The sequence below is a fragment of the Macaca thibetana genome, chromosome 10 (genome assembly GCF_024542745.1).
Source record: "Macaca thibetana thibetana isolate TM-01 chromosome 10, ASM2454274v1, whole genome shotgun sequence".
In the NCBI taxonomy this organism is placed as follows: Eukaryota; Metazoa; Chordata; class Mammalia; order Primates; family Cercopithecidae; genus Macaca; species Macaca thibetana.
The window spans coordinates 17570655-17588847 of record NC_065587.1 but is presented as its reverse complement, the minus strand read 5'-3'; the positions used below and the strand labels follow the sequence as shown (position 1 = coordinate 17588847).

The following is an 18193-nucleotide window of genomic DNA, read 5'->3' as shown; positions in this document are numbered from 1 at the left end:
GGCACACATTAAGCCCGGGGTACATGATGCCTATGATGGTTCCTTTTCTGTATCAGATGGCCCAGGCTATGGTGCCCAGTTACTTGGTCACGTACTAGTTTAGACACTGCTGTGCAAGTGTTTCATAGATGCATTAAACTGCAATTACTTTTGCACCAACCTAATAATTAACATGTACAATCAGTTAACTTTAAGGAAAGGAGATTTTCCTCGATAATGTGTGAAGGCCACACCTAATCAGTTCAAGGCCTTAAGAACAAAAACTGGGCCACGCGCGGTGGCTCACGCCTGTAGCACTTTGGGAGGCCGAGGCGGGTGAATCACGGGTCAGGAGATCGAGACCATCCTGGCTAACATGGTGAAACCCCATATCTACTAAAAATACAAAAAAATTAGCTGGGCGTGGTCGTGGGCACCTGTAGTCCCAGCTACTCGGGAGGCTGAGGCAGGAGAATGGCGTGAACCCGGGAGGCGGAGCTTGCAGTGAGCCAAGATCGTGCCACTGCCCTCCAGCCCGGGAGACAGAGCGAGACTCCGTCTCCAAAAAAAAAAAAAAAAAAAAAAAAAGAAGAACAAAAACTGGGCTTTCCCTGAAAAGACGGAATACTGCCTTAGGACAGTAACATAGAAACCCTGCCTCAGTTTCCAGCCTGCTGGCCTGCTCTGTGAATTTCAGACTTGCCAACTCCACAACTGTGTGAGCCAATTCCTTAAGCTCTATCAATCTATCAATACATATATCACTATCTAGCCCTACATATTGATACATATATTACTATCCATAGGATATACTATATATATCTCCTATTGGCTCTGTGTCTCTGGAGACCCCTAAGGACTGTGATGGTAAGGCATGCTGCTTCCTGGGTCTGTCTACTGTGGGTCTTGTAATATATTGCTTAGGGTTGTTTAGTTGCAAGCAACATAAATTAATACCAAGTAGCTTACCCAAAATAAACACTGTCCCGATTCTGACCTGGTCCGGATTCCTCCTCATCATTCAATGATCCCAAGCTCTGTTGATGTCCTTCTTGGACTGCCACTCTGTTCTTGTCCCCCACATGGGCCTGAGCTGACATAGTCACTTCCTTATGGTCTGACTCCTCTTTGCAGACCCTAGTCCCTGCCTATGCACAGGTTCAAAGTTTTATTGCCCTTGTCTTGTCCAAGACACCTGCAAAAACATTCACAAACCTGCTACAGTATATTGGATCAAGGAATTATTATTATTATTATCATTTTGAGACAGAGTCTCTCTCTGTTGCCCAGGTTGGAATGCAGTGGCGCGATCTCTGCTCACTGCAAGCTCCGCCTCCTGGGTTCACACCATTCTCCCGCCTCAGGAGTAGCTGAGACTACAGGTGCCCACTACAACAACCAGCTAATTTTTTGTATTTTACTAGAGACGGGTTTTCACCGTGTTAGCCAGGATGGTCTCGATCTCCTGGCCTCGTGATCCGCCCGCCTCGGCCTCCTAAAGTGCTGGGATTACAGGCGTGAGCCACCGCGCCCAGCTGGACCGAGGAGTTCTTAAAACAATCTAAATAACTCCGAACCTTGCTGATAAAATGGGAAGCCCTGTGAACGTAAGTGACTTGGGGCCAGACAGCAGCAGCTTCCAAACCTGATTGCTCCTCTCTCTCTCCTGACTTGGGCACATTGGGCAACCTCTCCCAACCACAGGTTCCCCATGTGTAAATGGAGACAATAAAGGCTTATCTCTCATCTCTCAGGGCTCTAGAGCCCAAAGCAGTGGCCGACTTAGAATTAACTCATTAACAAACAAGTCCCCTTCCCCTTTCACAGCTGAGCTGACAGGTGCATCCAAGGCAATAGAATGGGCAAGAGTGAAGGAGGATTCAGAAAAGTCGACATACTACTTACAGCCTTCTGCTTGCTCATCTACAGAAACAGAGCTGATGAGATCTCAGTCTCTAGCCAGTCCTCTGAGACCCTCTCTGTGTCAAAAACAATTCAGGTGTTGCTCACACAGTAAATTCACCTCTTCCAGCCTGAGAGCGCTAACCAGTGGGGAAACTGAATTTGATAAAGGTTATCTTCCAAAGCCCCCCAGCCTCCTCTTCTGTGTATCTTTCTTCCCCAAGCCCCTCCTCTCAGCTCACTCACGTATAAGAATAGTTCATATCCTCTTTTGCTCCAATCAGGCAAAACTGGCAAGCAGGGGAGGGGATGTGAGTGAGTAGTGAGGCTTCCTATGCCAACTGAAGGGGTAGGGATGGGTGCAGATGGTAGCTTGCCCGGGTTCTGCATAAACCAAAGAAACAGCATGGATAGAAGGGCAGAGTATTAGCTGGATGGGTTTCCCTGCAGGATGCAGTGTTCAAAGAACTATCTTGGGGCCGGGTGTAGTGACTCACGCCTATAATTCCAGCACTTTGGGAGGCCAAGGTGAGTGGATAACCTGAGGTCAGGAAATCGACACCAGCTTGGCCAACATGGTGAAACCCTGTCTCTATTAAAAACACAAAAAATTAGCCAGGCATGGTGGCGCACACCTATAATCCCAGCTACGCAGGAGGCTGAGGCAGGAGAATCGCTTGAACCAGGGAGGTGGAGGTTGCAATGAGCCGAGATCGTGCCACTGCACTCCAGTCTGGGTGACAGAGTGAGACTCTGTCTCAAAACAAAAACAAACACAAAGAAGCAAACAAAACTCACAAAGAACCATCTTGACAGCAAAGAGCAGCCCTCCCAGACGACGAATCTGTCACCAAGTTTGTTCTCAGACTTCCCAGCCTCCAGAACTGTGGGGAATACATTTCTATTCTTTAAAAATTACCCAGTCTCCAGTATTCTGTTACAGCACCACAAAACAAACTGGACATACTACAAACCCAGTTTGATGTCATCTTCAAGAAAACAAAATTAGAAAAAAAATCCATCACTGAGGTTAAGAAAATGAGAGAGCACAGTCAAGTTTAAGCAGGGACAAAGGATTCTAGAATTATCTCCTGTTTGTGTCTTTCTCAACTGGGGGGTTCGGGGGGCAAACTCAAGGCGCTGCAGGGCCAGGCCAGTGATGTGGATAATGGTGTGGGTTGGTGGGGATAGAGCAGGGTGCTCAATGGCAGTGGATGCCAGGCTTCGGTGTGGAGACAAAAGGGAGGGGAGAGAGCAGGGGATGGGATAAACAGGAGAGCCCACGCCCAGCTGCTCCTCAATTCCAGCTGTGTGCCTGACATATGGGATTGGAGCCACAGAGTCTGATATTTCAAGAGGAGCCAACTGAAATTATCTTCCACTCACTTGAGGGCTGGGTATCTCTCATGGCACGCCAGTTTGAAGGGAGGCTGAACAGTGAGAAAAAAGAGCATGATCTTTTTAATCAGATGATATAGATTCCATCTTAATTCCACCACTTGACTAACTGTGCAATCGTGGGCCATTGTCTTCACACCCCGGGCTTTTGTTTCCTTATCTTGATAATAATAAATGCTTTATGGACTTGGTGAGTAAGAGAACGAAGATAATATATTCATCAATTAATGAATATTAATGAAGCCAAGACCTAGACGCTGGGTACAGAGCTAAATGAACAGATATAACCTTTGTCCGTGCATAGCTCGCAGTGTAGGGAGGGAGGAAGACAGAAGCATAGTCCTCTCTGGGTGCAGAGTGATGGAAGACTTCTCATCACTGAGATATGCTCCAATCAAGAAGCAGGAGTTAGCCAGTCAGGAAAGGGTGTTCCAGGTTATTTGCAAAGCTCTGATAACGAGGAAGCATATAGGATTGGAGAAACTGAATTTCTTAGCACCTGCCTGGTCTATTGTAGGTGGCTGATAAATGATAATAAATGCTTACATGCATTGGGTATCAAGCCCCATGCTGAGTGCTTTATATGCATTACTTCTCTTAATCAGTGCAACCTATGACTTACGTACTCGTGTTTTCAGTTTAATGATAAAGGTATTAAAGTTCTGAGAGGTTAACAAGTAACTACCACACAGCTAGTAGTTATCGTCGTCATCAAATAATGATGTTAGTAAAGTCTGCACCAGCTTAAAATTAAGCAGGAAAGATCAATAACCAATAAAGATATATTGGGGCCAACTGTGTTAATGCGGGGATTGTGTCTGTCTTCCCAACCCTGCAACTGGAACAATGAACTTCTTTGAGTTCATGGGTCAAGGCAGTGGTGGGAGAGTGGTTGGGAATGGAAAAAAGGGAGAAGACAGGAGGCTACAATGTGTGTACCTATGTTCCTTAAATGCAATCTCATCCACATGGCAGATTCCACCTTGAAGAAGCAAACTGTGGCGAAGGTCAGAAAACGAAGAGTATTATGAGATTAGGAACATGTACACTGATCCTATATATCACTGGCTGACTGAGCCTCCTACACTGGCTATTTCTTTTCATTACCACCCATGAGTTTCTCAAACTACTATAATCTGTCTTTGACTCTATGATCTGGCCAAAGTCAGCAATGTCCCCTCACTGTCAAGTCTAATAGATTTGTTCATTCTCACCTTGTTTGAATTATCTCTGCATTTGGCACTAATGACCACTCCTACTAGCCTTATCTCAAGAAGCCCATCCCATAATTCTGAAGGCATCTTTCTACTCTCTCTTGTTCTCACCAGGGTAACTGCCGTTCAGCCCACTGGATGCTGGTAACCATTTGGGACCTCTTGTGGCCCCTACTCCTTGGGCAGGGGTTGGGGAATTCCCCATGTCTGCTGTGCAAGTTTCCATGCCTGTAACAGCAGTGCCCACGCTGACTTCTTTGTGGTGTTGCAATAAATGGCGGAGGCCAATGCTGACAAGTGACAAACTATCGGGAATCGCAGAGCTGAAGGCACTGGGGCTGCTGTCAGAGTGCCAGGAAAGAGCCACACTTGTCAGCTCTCAGAGCCCTGGGTTTCCACAGCCCTGTTCTGCAGCATCAAATGTCAGAGAGCCCACTGTTTAATGAAACCTGAGTCATAAGAAATCCATGTGGTTCTCATACAAGTTCTCAGGGACTCCTATGAAAGTTATATTAAAAGGGGATGGGAGGAGGTAAAGAAACCTGTGCTGGAGCGTGCATCTGTTTCAGAAATCCCAGAACAGCATTGATTTCTCCTAAGGCTTGGTGCATAGGCAATTAGAAAAACCAGCCTCCTCGCACCTCCCTTCCCCACCTCCGTGGGCCTTGATGTGTCTCCCTTCATGCTCCCCTTCACATGGGGTCTGCATCTTCTTTGGGACTGGTTCATCCTAGGCTGTTTCGCTCATTGGTGGTGGCTGCCTGCGCATGCACCTATTAGCCCTGCCGGGCTTGAGGTCTGGGGTGAGCCTCTGTTCATGGTTACGTTTCCAGGTGCTGCACAGTGCCAGGCAAACAGTAGGCGCTCAGTAAGTGTATAGGGAATGGAGGAATCTATTTGTAATTGTCCTAATGCGGTAGAGAGGATGGGACTGTGAAGAGGGCTCTTTGGAAGTCACAAAGACCTGAGTTGACATGATAGCTCTGCCATTTAAATACCTACAACCTTTGGGCAAACTTACCTTCTGTGTTTTAATATCACTTGTATAATGGGAATAAAAGCACTTATCCTTGACTAGGTTGTCATAAAAAAGACAACATTTGCCCAGGGCCTAGCACAGCACCTGCCACGAGAGAAGGCACTTATAAACAGTGTTTTTTCCTTATTTGGTCCTTTACAGATGGTCATGCACTCATATTCTGATGGATGCTCGTAAGAAGTGGATCAGCCAGTGGCGGTTAAAGACAAAGCAGAGGCCCGGGTCTGAGATGCACCATCATTTTCTTATTTCAGCTTATTCCTGGCAAGGTATGTGCACATGAACCAGTGAGCTTGTGATGTGTGGTGAGGAGCAGCAGGGCCAGTGCAGCCACAGGTGTGATCAACCAGTGAGAGGCAAAGAAGGGCACACGTGCGTGTGTGCATGCGTGTGGGTGCTCATGTGACTTTGGGAGACTACGAGAAGCCCTCTTGTCTCCAGCTGTCCCTCACAGCCATTTAAACTGACATCATAGTGCTAGACATAAGCGCTGCTTTTGACCAGTGCAATGGGAAATCATGTGAATGACACCGGAGGATTGAGCAGTCTACCTCACGGTGACAACCCGTGCGCAGAGAGGAAGCAAGGAGCCATCTGTGCTGCTCACTCTGGAGGCAGACCTCAGCACAGCCCGTCCTCCTCTTGTCTCATCCCTAAACATACAAGCCAGCGAGCAGGGTTTGCTCGATTCTACGCCAGTTGTCTAGGAAATGAGTTCTTGGCAGACTGGCTTCCAGGAACTATGTGGCGACAACAGCAAGGACTTGCAAACGAGGGAGACAGGGCGGCCCACAGAGTGCCACTGTAGAATATACACGTAATACACGAGGTCACACATGGGCATGGCCTCTGAGAGCCAGAAGGGCTCCCAGGCATGAGCAAGATCTGGTGGCTCCTTAATGGATGGCGTTAAGATTTCCAGAGGGAGAACCTGTCAGTCAGAGAGGGGCAGGTGAGGAAGAGAAGCTAAGAAGCTTTTGGGGCAAATTTTACAAATAACCAGTAATAACAATTGCCACAGTTTACTGAGCACTTGACCATGTGCAAGGCTCTGGGCTAGAGACTCTGTCTCCATCATCTCAGGTAACGCTCAACATTCCTCTCTAATTACCCCACTGTCCTGATGTTTACTGTTACTAATAACAGCTAAACACTGTAGAACACTTGCCATGTGCTGGCATAGAGTTAAACCCTGGCTGGGGATCACGGAGGCCTGGCACTAAGGAGGGCAGCTGTGCGGCATACTGCCCGGATTCAGAGACCACCTTCGTGGACACTCACCAGCTCATACTCTTGAACACATTCCATCTCTGTGCCACAGTTTTCTCCTCTGTGAACTGCAGACTGTATTAGTACCTGTGCTGTGTGACTTTGTAAGAACTACATGGATTATCTGGTGCAAAGATTAAAACAGTTCCCTAGTGGATAGGATACGCTTGGCAAATGCAAGCCACGATGACGGTCATGGCCATCATGATGAAGAGAAGATGGGCCTATCGGGCAACTGGATCAATAAACAGGCTAAGCATAGAACACCTATGGATAAGCCTAAGATGAGCCAGTTATCCTTTTTCTTTTTCTTTTTTTTTTTTTGAGATGGAGTTTCTCTCTTGTTGTCCAGGCTGGAGTACAATGGCGCAATCTCGGCTCACCGCAATCTCTACCTCCCGGGTTCAAGCAATTTTCCCGCCTCAGCCTCCTGAGTAGCTGGGATTACAAGCATGCGCCACCATGTACAGCTAATTTTTGTGTTTTTAGTTGAGATGGGGTTTCTCCATGTTGGTCAGGCTGGTCTTGAACTCCCGACCTCAGGTGATCTGCCCACCTTGGCCTCCCTAAGTGCTGGGAGTGTGCCCAGCCCACCACTTATCCTTTTAGTACTGCTGTGCCCATGGGCATGTTACTTAGCCTGAACATCCTCATTTGTAAGATGAATTGCGGTGAACTTTAATGGTAAAACACAGGTGAAAGGGCTCGTAACAGTGCTTGGCGCATAGTAAGTGCTCAATAAATGTTAAATGTTATAGATACAGCAGAGTTAAAACAACGAATGAGCCCAAGGAAATGTCACCTGGTAATGTCTCCGGGCAGGCAGCCAGTCAGCTTCGCCTGGTCCCACCCCTACCTGGCTTTGTTCACATGTCTGCACTCATTCAACAAGTATTTATAGAACAGCCATGATGTGCCAGGGAAAATGTAAGGGGGTAGGTGGTTAGATGTCAAGCTGGGCAGAAAAGAATCAAACAGAAAGCTGGCATTCCTACACAGTGTCAGAATATAGTCTCTACCCAGTGTGGCACATCTGTCCTCCAGAAGGGTGCCGGGTGCAGTGGCTCACGCCTGTAATTCCAGTACTTTGAGAGGCAGAGGTGGGCGGATCACTTGAGGTCAGGAGTTCGAGACCAGCCTGGCCAACATGGCAAAACCCCATCTCTAATAAAAAATACAAAAAAATTAGCCAAGTGTGGTGGCATGTGCCTGTAATCCCAGCTACTTGGGAGGCTGAGGCAGGACAACTGCTTGAAACCGGGGGGCGGAGATTGCAGTGAGCCAAGATCACGCTATTGCACTCCAGCCTAGGCGGCATAAAACTCTGCCTCAAAAAAAAAAAAAAAAAAAAAAAAAAGAAGGGTTTGTCCCCAAGAAGGCAAAGGCAGTGAGGACAGTGGAAATACTTTACATTTTGGGCATGGATTAAAGATGAGGATTCCTCATGCCTGTAATCCCAGCACTTTGGGAGGCCAAGGCGGGCGGATCACCTGAGGTCAGGAGTTGGAGACCAGCCTGGCCAACATGGTGAAACCCTGTCTCTACTAAGAATACAAAAATTAGCCGGGCGTGGTGGCAGGTGCCTGTAATCCCAGCTACTCAGGAGGCTGAGGCAGGAGAATCTCTTGAACCTGGGAGGCAGAGGTTGCAGTGACCGAGATCGTGCCATTGCACTCCAGCCTGGGGACAAGGGCGAGACTTCATCTCAAAAAAAAAAAAAAAAAAAAAGATGAGGATTCTGCAGGGTCAGTGAAAGGGGTCGGAAACCTGTGCCAGTCTCATGAATGTGGAAAGTCTCAGCAGAGTGAAGCTGTCCAGGTCTTGGAAATGCCACGATGTCTCAGGCCCTTCTCTCCCCTCATTTAGAGACCTTCAGTGTGCACCCACGTCGGGTCATTCGCTTGTTAGTTTAAGCTCCTGTATCTCTCAGCCTTGTATCTGTGTGAATGCCGATGCTAGCAATGGCACATACAGTTGCAATGACCACCAGGGTGCAAACCTCTGAGGGCCAGAACTTAGTCTTCCCTGTTTACTGTTCTAGCCCCAGCACCTGAAACAGTGCCTGGTCACGCAGACACATGGAACAAAGAATGTTTCGGGCATTCCTGGGTGCTTTCCAAATACTATTAGCTCTAATCTTCTCAGTTCCTTAAGAACTGGGGAAGAGGAAAAAGCAGTATGATTCCCATTTCACAGATAAAGCAAGTTAGAGAGGTTAAGTGCATTTCCCAACGTTAAATACATTCTAAATAAAGAGTACTCAGCATCAGTCAGTCACGGTGGTTCACGCCTGTAATCCCAGGGTTGTGGGAGGCTGAGGCAGGAGGATTGCTTGAGCCCAGGAGTTTGAGACTAGCCTGGACAATATGGTCTGGGTTATGTTTATTTTTCTAAAAGGAAATTTAAAAATTAGCTGGGCATGGTGGTATACACCTGTAGTCCCAGCTACTTGGGAGGCTGAGGCAGGAAGATTGCTTGAGCCCAGGAGTTTGAGGCTGCAGTAAGCTATGATTGCACCACTGCACTCCAGCCTGGGTGACAGAGGAAGACCCTGTGTCTAAAAAGAAGTAGAGAAGGAAAGGAAAGGAAAAAGGAAAGATGGAAAGAAAGAGAAAAGGAAAGAGAGAGAGAGAGAGAGGCCGGAAGCAGTGGCTCGTGCCTGTAATCCCAGAACTTTGGGAGGCCTGGGAGGGCGGATCACTTGAGCCCAGGAGTTCAAGACCAGCCTGGGTAACACAGCGAAACTCTGTCTCTACAAATGGTTAAAAAAAAAAAAAAATTGGCCGGGAGTGATGGCGCATGGCTATAATCCCAGCTACTGGGGAGACTAAAGTGGGAGAATCACTGGAGCTGGGGGAGGTTGAGGCTGCAGTGAGCCATGATTGCACCATTACACTCCAGCCTGAGCAACAGAGAGAGAGAGAGAGAGAGAGAGAGAAGAAGAAGAAGAAGAAGAAGAAGAAGAAGAAGAAGAAGAAGAAGAAGAAGAAGAAGAAGCAGCAGCAGCAGCAGCATGGAAAGAAAGGAAGAAAAGAGAGAAAATGAGAAAAGAGCCGGGCGCGGTGGCTCAAGCCTGTAATGCCAGCACTTTGGGAGGCCGAGACGGGCGGATCACGAGGTCAGGAGATCGAGACCATCCTGGCTAACACGGTGAAACCCCGTCTCTACTAAAAAATACACAAAATTAGCCGGGCGCGGTGGCGGGCGCCTGTAGTCCCAGCTACTCGGGAGGTTGAGGCAGGAGAATGGCGTGAACCCGGGAGGCGGAGCTTGCAGTGAGCTGAGATCCGGCCACTGCACTCCAGCCTGGGTGACAGAGCGAGATTCCGTCTCAAAAAAAAAAAAAAAACAAAGAGAAAATGAGAAAAGAGAGAAAGGGAAAGAGAGAGAGAGAGAGAGAGAAAGAAAGGAAGGGAAGGAAAGGTGTGGAGGGAGGGGAAAGAGGGAAGGGAAAGGGGAGGGAGAGTCCTCTGCACTGAAATGCAGGTCTGAATGACCCCCAGGGACAGCAACGTCACCTACAATGCAGTATACTGCCTGGCACATAGTAGATACTCACTACATAGTTTTTGAAAGAATGAGTATCAATATATAGTTTCTCATTTTCAGAAAGAGAAAAAACATAGATGGTCACATGAAGCTACCCAGGCTGCACAGGAAGTGGCAGAGTTTGCAATGGCAGGGGTTGGGTTGGAGCAGGGGCCTAGCACAGAGGTCCAATCAGAAGCCCAATACTGAATAGGCCAAGGGGCAGAAAATGAACTCCTGCTGGGCACCCACCATAACCCCACAGGAGGCTATGATTAGCTCCTATGTTAATTGAGGAAGTGAAAGAATGGGGAGATGAAGCAAGCAGCCCCAAGTCACACACTTGATTACTGTTGTGGAACCTGGCTTCAAAGGCAAGCCTGCGCAACTTGTGTCATGCCCCGCTGACTTTCACTTGACATTTCTGAGATCAAGAGTGAAAGCTGGACATCCAGGAGCTCATTCTTTAGAAAAAGTAGGTGACGGGGCTGGAAGGAGATTTTAGTGAAACTCTGCAGCTGTTGTCCATGCATACAGCTGATTCCATTATTTTCCGATTGATCTGTTTGTTATGGCTGTACTATTAGCTTGTTGCTAAGCAACTGCTCAAAGAGCTAAGATGCTGAACTTTTTTTGGTAACCAAGTAGAACCCCAAAAAGGGTGATATAAATAAGTGTTTGGGGGTACAAGCTGAGGGCTGCCGGTCAGCCTGCTCTGGTACCCTGGAGGTTTGGGAGTAACCTGGCCCCTTCAACAGAGTGAGCAGGCTGGCATGGAGGAAAGCTGCTTTCTTCCTCCTCTAATGCTAACATTTAACCTCTCTGGGGCCTCAGTTTGGTCACCTGTAATGGTGGTTACCTTAAAGAGCAATGTGAAGAACAGAGGTAATGACAGAGTGCAGCTAGCAGGGTTTCTGGTGCATGGTAAGGGCTCAATAACTTGTAACGGTCATCATTTTTCATAAGTAAAAAATGTATTTTTTTGAGATAGGGTGTTGCCCTGCTGTTCAGGATGGAGTGCAGTGGCACAATCATGGCTCATTCTATCTTCCATTGCCTGGGCTCAGGCGATCCTCCTGTCTCAACCTCCCGACTAGCTGAAACCACAGGCGTGCTCCACAATGCTTGGCAATTATTTTATTTTATTTTTTGAGATGGAGTCTCACTCTGTTGCCAGGCTGGAGTGCAGTGGTGCGATCTCGGCTCACTGCAACCTTCACCTTCTGGGTTCAAGCGATTCCCCTGCCTCAGCCTCCTGAGTAGCTGGGAATACAGGTGTGTACCACCATGCCTGGCTAATTTTTGGTATTTTAGTAGAGACGGGGTTTCACCATGTTGACCAGGATGGTCTCGATCTTCTGACCTCGTGATCCACCTGCCTCAGCCTCCCAAAGTGCTGGGATTACAGGTCTGAGTCACGGTGCCCTGCCAATTTTTAAAATTTTTCATAGATATGGGGTCTCACTATATTGCTCAGGCTGGTCTCAAATTCCTGGGCTCAAGTGATCCTCCCGCCTCAGCCTCCTAAAATGCTGGGTTACAGGTGTCAGCCACTGCACCTGGCCAATATTAACATCTTGACAGAGCTTGGGTAGAGCATTCTGTGGGAGATCAGTGCTGAGGAAGTCAGTTTCTAGAAGGGTCTGGGGGCTTCGTTGGAGTCCTCAGCTGCCACAGCAAACAGCACCCTTAACCTCAGCTCATACCAGTGAAGCTATGGTGTGTACAAGGGGCATCTACTGGTAACGTCTGGATCAGAAACGAATCTGTCTACTCACCTGAAAAAATGTCCCTGAAACCAAGGGTAAGTTGATGTGATTACTTCATATGAAAAGAACAGTGCCTGCTTATTTGGGGCTTCGAAGAGAATCACATTCCTTATTGATTCTTATAAATACTCTGGTGGCCTCGGAATTGTCTAGGTCATGTCAGAGGTTACACTCTGGTCGTTTGGGGTGGGGTTGTGAGGGGTCAAGGCAGCCTGAAGACACATTTGGTCGGCCTCAACAGCATTGGAAACAATTTTTTGCTCCAAATCATCATCCAAAAACAATTTTTGAAAATTAGCTGCCAACATTAAAGAAAACATTTTATATGAAAATCCAGATTCCCAACTCCTCTTGAAAAATATGAATACCCAGTAACCTTCCCTGCCTCCCTAAAGCAATAATTATACAATTGTGTGGAGAGATGACTGGCTCCTTGAGACCACGGCTCCGGTCTCTCTATTGAATTGTACTCGGCATTCTTGGGAAAAGTCTGGGAAGAAGGTAATAAAGTTTTAAAACCAATTTGCAATATTTCAAAACCCCTGAGGGGAACCACATACCTTCTTGTGACAAGGTGGCTAAGGCCAACTACCACCTCAAGTGACTCTGCATTAAGCAAATGCTAAGTAGAAGGGCACACGAGCTACCTCACATCAAGTAGGGCTTGCATTAGCAGTGAACAATGTCTTTAATTAATAAAAACATAGAAAGAAAAAGAAAAAAAAAAAAACCCAGCCTGTTCATACGTATTGTTTTTTAAAACATGATGCCCACGAGGTCAAATAATTCAACAGTCCTTGCACAGGGAGAATAGAGACCACAGACTCATATGGGGCCAGCTCACTTTCAATTGGTTGGAGCGAAGGAAGAGTCCCAGAGGGGTGGAGGGTGGGCAGGGGTCCAATCCTGAAGCCTCTTTTCTTGGTCTAGGGTGGCACTCACTCCCATCATCTATCTGTTCCCTTGGGAGCCTGTCATCCCGCAAGCTGCCCAAGTTTCAGAATCTGCAGGGATCAGAGGCTGCGAGCCCCATCTGGCCACATGGGGGCACCCTGGCTCCACACACTGGATTCCAAGATCCAGCAGGCACTGGCACAGGTGCTGGGGCTGGAGGGAGAGCGCCCTTTCTGTAGCCTGGCGGTTCAAGGGTTAAGGCTTATGGTGCTGGGTACCACAGCACCTTCCATCCCTGACTCAGGGTCATGCTGCCTAGGGGTAGCTCACGTTACTGTTTTTAACAGAGTCTGGTAGGGACTCCTCCCGCCCTGGGGGAGGGATTGACACTAGGAAACCCGAAGATGTCCCTGGAAGGACACGGACTCAGAAGCCAGAGACAGAGCACAGGCTGCCTAACTTTGCTCCAGAGAGCGCAGGGCACGGAGGGTACGCAGACTAAACCGATGCTTTGGCTTCTCTACAGAAGGTTTAAAGACTCCTAGAAGCTCTTTTAAGAGAGAAAGAGACAGAGGCAGTAAGAGAAAGATACTAAGAGACAGAGAGGCAGAGTCAGAGGGAGGGAGGGAGGGAGAGCAAGAGAACAAGAGAGAAAGAAATCAGACCCCGTCTGGTTTGGGACAAATAGAAACCCCAGCGCAGGCCAACAATGTGCAGCAGCGTGACCGGCAGACCTGGGGCTGCAGACGCTGGTTCACACCCTGGCGCAAGCTCTCTGGACTTGAACTGTTATTTTGCTTCTCTGAGCCCCACTCTTCCTCCCTGTAGAATGCAGGCAGCTATACCTGCCTCTGGGGCTCGATGTGTAGAACCAATGGGATGATATATGCAAATCACCTCTCATGGTACCTGGATCTAGGCAGGCACTCACTCAGTATAGGCCTCATTCATGCTGACCAATGGCAGTAAATAAAGGATTTTTTTTTTTAATGTCATTGGACCATGATCCCGTGTAACTTTAGTTTTCTCGTGTGAAATGGGACCTTTGGGCCACGTGACTTCCAAGGTTCCTATCAGTCGTAATTGTGTACTATTCTACAATAAATGCACTCTTCACACAGCCATCCATCTAAGCCTTCCATTAGCCGAGTGCTTTCTCCAGCTGCTGACACCCTGTCCCACGAGGTCGGGGGAGCTGGAAAGGGACACTGCAGATTCACAGAAGCAGTCGTGATGGTCCTTATGTACTTGGCTCTGCCGTCAGACTGGCTGTTTTGACCCCAGCTTCTCTTTACTAGATGAGTAACCCTGGGTCAGCGGCTCCTGGTCTCGGTCCCACAGTTCCCCGTTTAGAAAAGGAAGGTCATATTACCACCCATGGCAGGGGCTCTGGGGGAGGAAATGAGATCCTATCTGTGAAGCACTCAGAACAGTGCCTGGCACGCAGCAAACACTTCCGTAAGTACTAGGCATCATCATCACTTAGATTTGTTTAAAAGGCTGGGCAATAATCTTTCTTGGGTTACATGAAGGTTGTCTGGTCTAAAACCGGAAGAAGGAGGGTATGTTTTCTTTATTATTATGATTATTATTTGAGACGGAGTCTTGCTCTGTCGCCAGGCTGGAGTGCAGTGGAGCCATCTCGGCTCACTGCAACCTCCGACTCCCTGGTTCAAGTGATTCTCCTACCTCAGCTTCCCAAGTAGCTGGGATTACAGGCTCGTGCCACCACGCTCGGCTAATTTTTTTGGTATTTTTAGTAGAGAGGGGGTTTCACCATGTTGGCCAGGATGGTCTTGAACTCCTGACCTCGTGATCCACCTGCCTCAGCCTCCCAAAGTGCTGGGATTACAGGCGTGAGCCATCGCGCCCGCCTGAGGAGGGTATGTTTTCATAGATGCTACAGAAAAAGCAACAGACTGGCAGACAAAAAGAGATGTTCCCTGGACCAAGCTCTGCCATCAGCATTTCCTTCTGCAAACTCAGGTTGCAGTCTGTTCACTGAGAACTCTATTGCTGGGTGGCTGTGGGCAGTTCCCCTCTGCTTTCTGGGTCTCTGCTGCCCCATTTGGAAAAGAAAGCTGTTGGACTAGACGATGACCCTAAGGGCCTTCTGGTCCTCGCACTGCATGGCCCTATGTGCCTTCTGGCCCGATGGCCAGGCCCCTGCAGGTCCTTACCTGAGGTACTCATAGAGCCCATACATGGGCAGGAAGTCAATGTCAGACAGGAACATGTAGGGAGTGCTGATGTGCTTCATGGCCACGTTGCGCAGCAGGTTCACAGGGTAGAACTGGCCCTCCTTGTACACGATGTGGTAGCCCACGTTGTGGCGGCTCATAAGCACCTCGGAGCCCTGAGCGTAGCGGAGGAACTGCTGGGCCTCGGCGTCTGACAGGTAGAGGGCCAGGCTGATGGGCCCCTCCCAGTGCTTGCAGATGGCCTCCAGCATCTGGAGCCTGGAAGAGACAGGGAAGGTGAGCCGCGGGACCTGGGCCATCCATGCATCATCCGCCCGGCCTGTCGTGGGGCTCTGCCTCCAGTGATGCTGGATCAACCAGCTGTGGATCAAATCCCTGCTTTCAATGTGACTCATTCAGTTCCTTTACCTATAAAACAGGCATCAACACACTTACCTTGCTGGTTCTCGTCCTTCCCTGCTTCCAACTGAACATGTGATATCAAGTCGTATCCCACTATAAGCCTCGGACTCCTCATTTCAAAGCCGGGTGGTGAGTATATTAAATGATCTGAAGACCCCCTTCCATCCGCAAAGTCCTACACTTGTCTCTCTGAAAACGTGTAAAACAGCTCTGCTGATCTCCTAAGACAGTGACCAGCCAGAGAGGGCTTAGACAAACTAAGAGGCCACTAAGTTACAGGAATGGTAAAATAAACAGTAAACGCAAGAGCAACAACAACTATAATAGAAGACGTGCTGCGATGTGCCAGGAGCTTCCCAGAATTCTCTCAACAACCCCAGCACTAGCTGTCATTCTCCCCATTTTCCTGATGGAGGAATGGAGGTGCCATAGGTTCAGTCGGCTCTGCCTCTTGCACTGAGAGGCTAGACATGTGGAGACAGGTGCCCTGATGGGACCCTGGAGTCAGTGAGAAAAACATAACACTAAAAAAGGGAATAGAAAAACATGTGAATGTTGAAAACAAAAGTCTACCTGGGGTGATGCCGTCATCACTGTCTTCAGAGCCCTTACTACCCCAGGGTGCCAGTCAACTTTGCAAGGCTACCTCAGAGATGCTGAGCCAGGGAGAGGGGGAAAAACAGAGCCCAGTGAAAAAAAAATACAAAAAAAAAAAAGGGCGGGGGGTGGTTTGCAACAGAGAGGGTTCTGCAAAAATGTTTGAAGATAAATCTATAAAGATATTTTCTTTCAAAGGCGTTAGAAGTGTCTGGTACATAAAATCTATGGCTAAGCAACAGCAAAAGCCTACCTGAATTGTTTTTCCTTACCCAGCAAGAGGTACATAATCAGCAGTCTCCTGGTCAGAATGCCCACTTTATTCGGACCATTACCAGGAAATCGACTGCATGCATTTCTATGCTTCTAAACAAAAGGAAATGGGCACACCTATCTTTTTTCAATGGCCTTTTTGATGACTTCCAGAGTTTTCTCTCAGTAATTCTGTGAATTGGCACTGCCTAGATTAGCTTTCTCGTTCAATCGGGAGGGTTAAGATATTCACCAGTGCAAAATGCTCTCCATTTCTCATCCATTATAATGCTTGCTAACCAAATTGACCAGAGCCATTTCTTACAAAGGCACCGTATTCTCCATGACGCCTAATGGCACTGAACTTTGTGCCAGGCTTCTGCTGCAGGGGCCTGCCCTCTCCTGGGCTCTGAGGATCTGCAATTTTGAATTATGCCTCCTGCACCTGTTTCACCTTCTGCAAATGTGGGGGACTCTGCGCTTCACGAGAGGCCATTTGTACAAATCCTCTGAGAACTGGAGAGCAAAAGGCAAGAATAATTTCCAGCATGTAGACATGAGACCTGCTGAAGGAAGTGGGTGGGAGGAGGGAGGTTTGGCTGGGCATGAAGAGAGGATCACCTCTTGGGATTCTCCCACTAGCTTGGTTTTTGCCTCTGTGTCTCAGTTTTCCAAGAAAGGAACCCCTCCCCTGCCCCGTGACCTGCCACAGTCCCTCTCCTAAGCTCAGTCAAGAGTTTAGAGTAAGAACACAGAGGCCAGGCGTGGTGGCTCACGCCTATAATCCCAGCACTTTTGGAGGCCAAGGCGGGCGGATTGTTTGAGGTCAGGAATTCAAGACCAGCCTGACCGACACGGTGAAACTCCATCTCTACTAAAAATACAAAAATGTTAGCCAGGCGTGGTAGCGCACACCTGTAGTCCCAGCTACTTGGGAGGCTGAGGCAGGAGAATCGCTTGAACCTGGGGGGGCGGAGGTTTCAGTGAGCTGAGATTGCACCATTGCACTCCAGAGTGAGACTGTCTCAAAAAAAAAAAAAAAAAAAAAGAGAAAAAATACTCAAGGTTCTCAGAAGAAAGGCGCTGTGCACGTGAAAAATAAGTCGAGCTTTAGAGATAACGCAGCTGGATGTTGTCCTGTGGAACCTCCACAAGTGAGACAGAATGGTGACACAACGCACTGCTGTTTCTATGTCCCCCAGCCCCAATCTCTCCAATCTTTAGTCCCTTAGAACCAACCTTCCTGCCAGGACCTGAACAACCGTGACAAACCGAGCTTTCTATAATGATGGTAATATTTAAGGTGTGATCATGATCTCAGTCATCTCTCCCTTTACCTGCTGTTTGCCATGTCTTTGCCACACTGTGGCTATCACATTTAATCCTCATAGTAACTATAACACTGAGATTCTTATCACCATCTTACAGGCAAGGAAGCTTAAGGGGATGAAATAACTTCTTTCAAGTCACCCAGTCACAAAGTGAAGGACCTAGATTCACATTCGGGTCTATCTAACCCCAAAGCCCGGATCCAAGTCATTATTTAATACGGATTGGAGTTAGGCTGAGAACAAAGTTCCCAAATACCTTTGCTTCATTGCCTGTTTCCCCAAGTAAGAGCATGTTCTTCTCCCGGTGTCAGTGCCTCCCTACTCCTTCCCCTCCTCAGTCCCTCTTGGTATCTGTCTCAAAGTTTCACAGTCCCCTCGGCTCTCTTCTTAGGTTCTATTTCTGCATCTCAAACACGTC

At 48.1% G+C, this 18193-nt stretch overlaps 1 protein-coding gene across 4 annotated transcripts in view; it reads right to left on the bottom strand.

Moving 5' to 3' along the window:
- The window catches only part of LARGE1 (LARGE xylosyl- and glucuronyltransferase 1), a 633432-nt gene that overhangs the window by 15278 nt on the left and 599961 nt on the right, over positions 1–18193 (bottom strand). For all 4 annotated transcript variants that reach the window (XM_050745851.1, XM_050745855.1, XM_050745853.1 and 1 more), the window contains exon 12: positions 15173–15451. In XM_050745851.1, coding sequence (XP_050601808.1) covers positions 15173–15451 — 279 coding nt within the window. The remainder of the gene's footprint in view (positions 1–15172; positions 15452–18193) is intronic.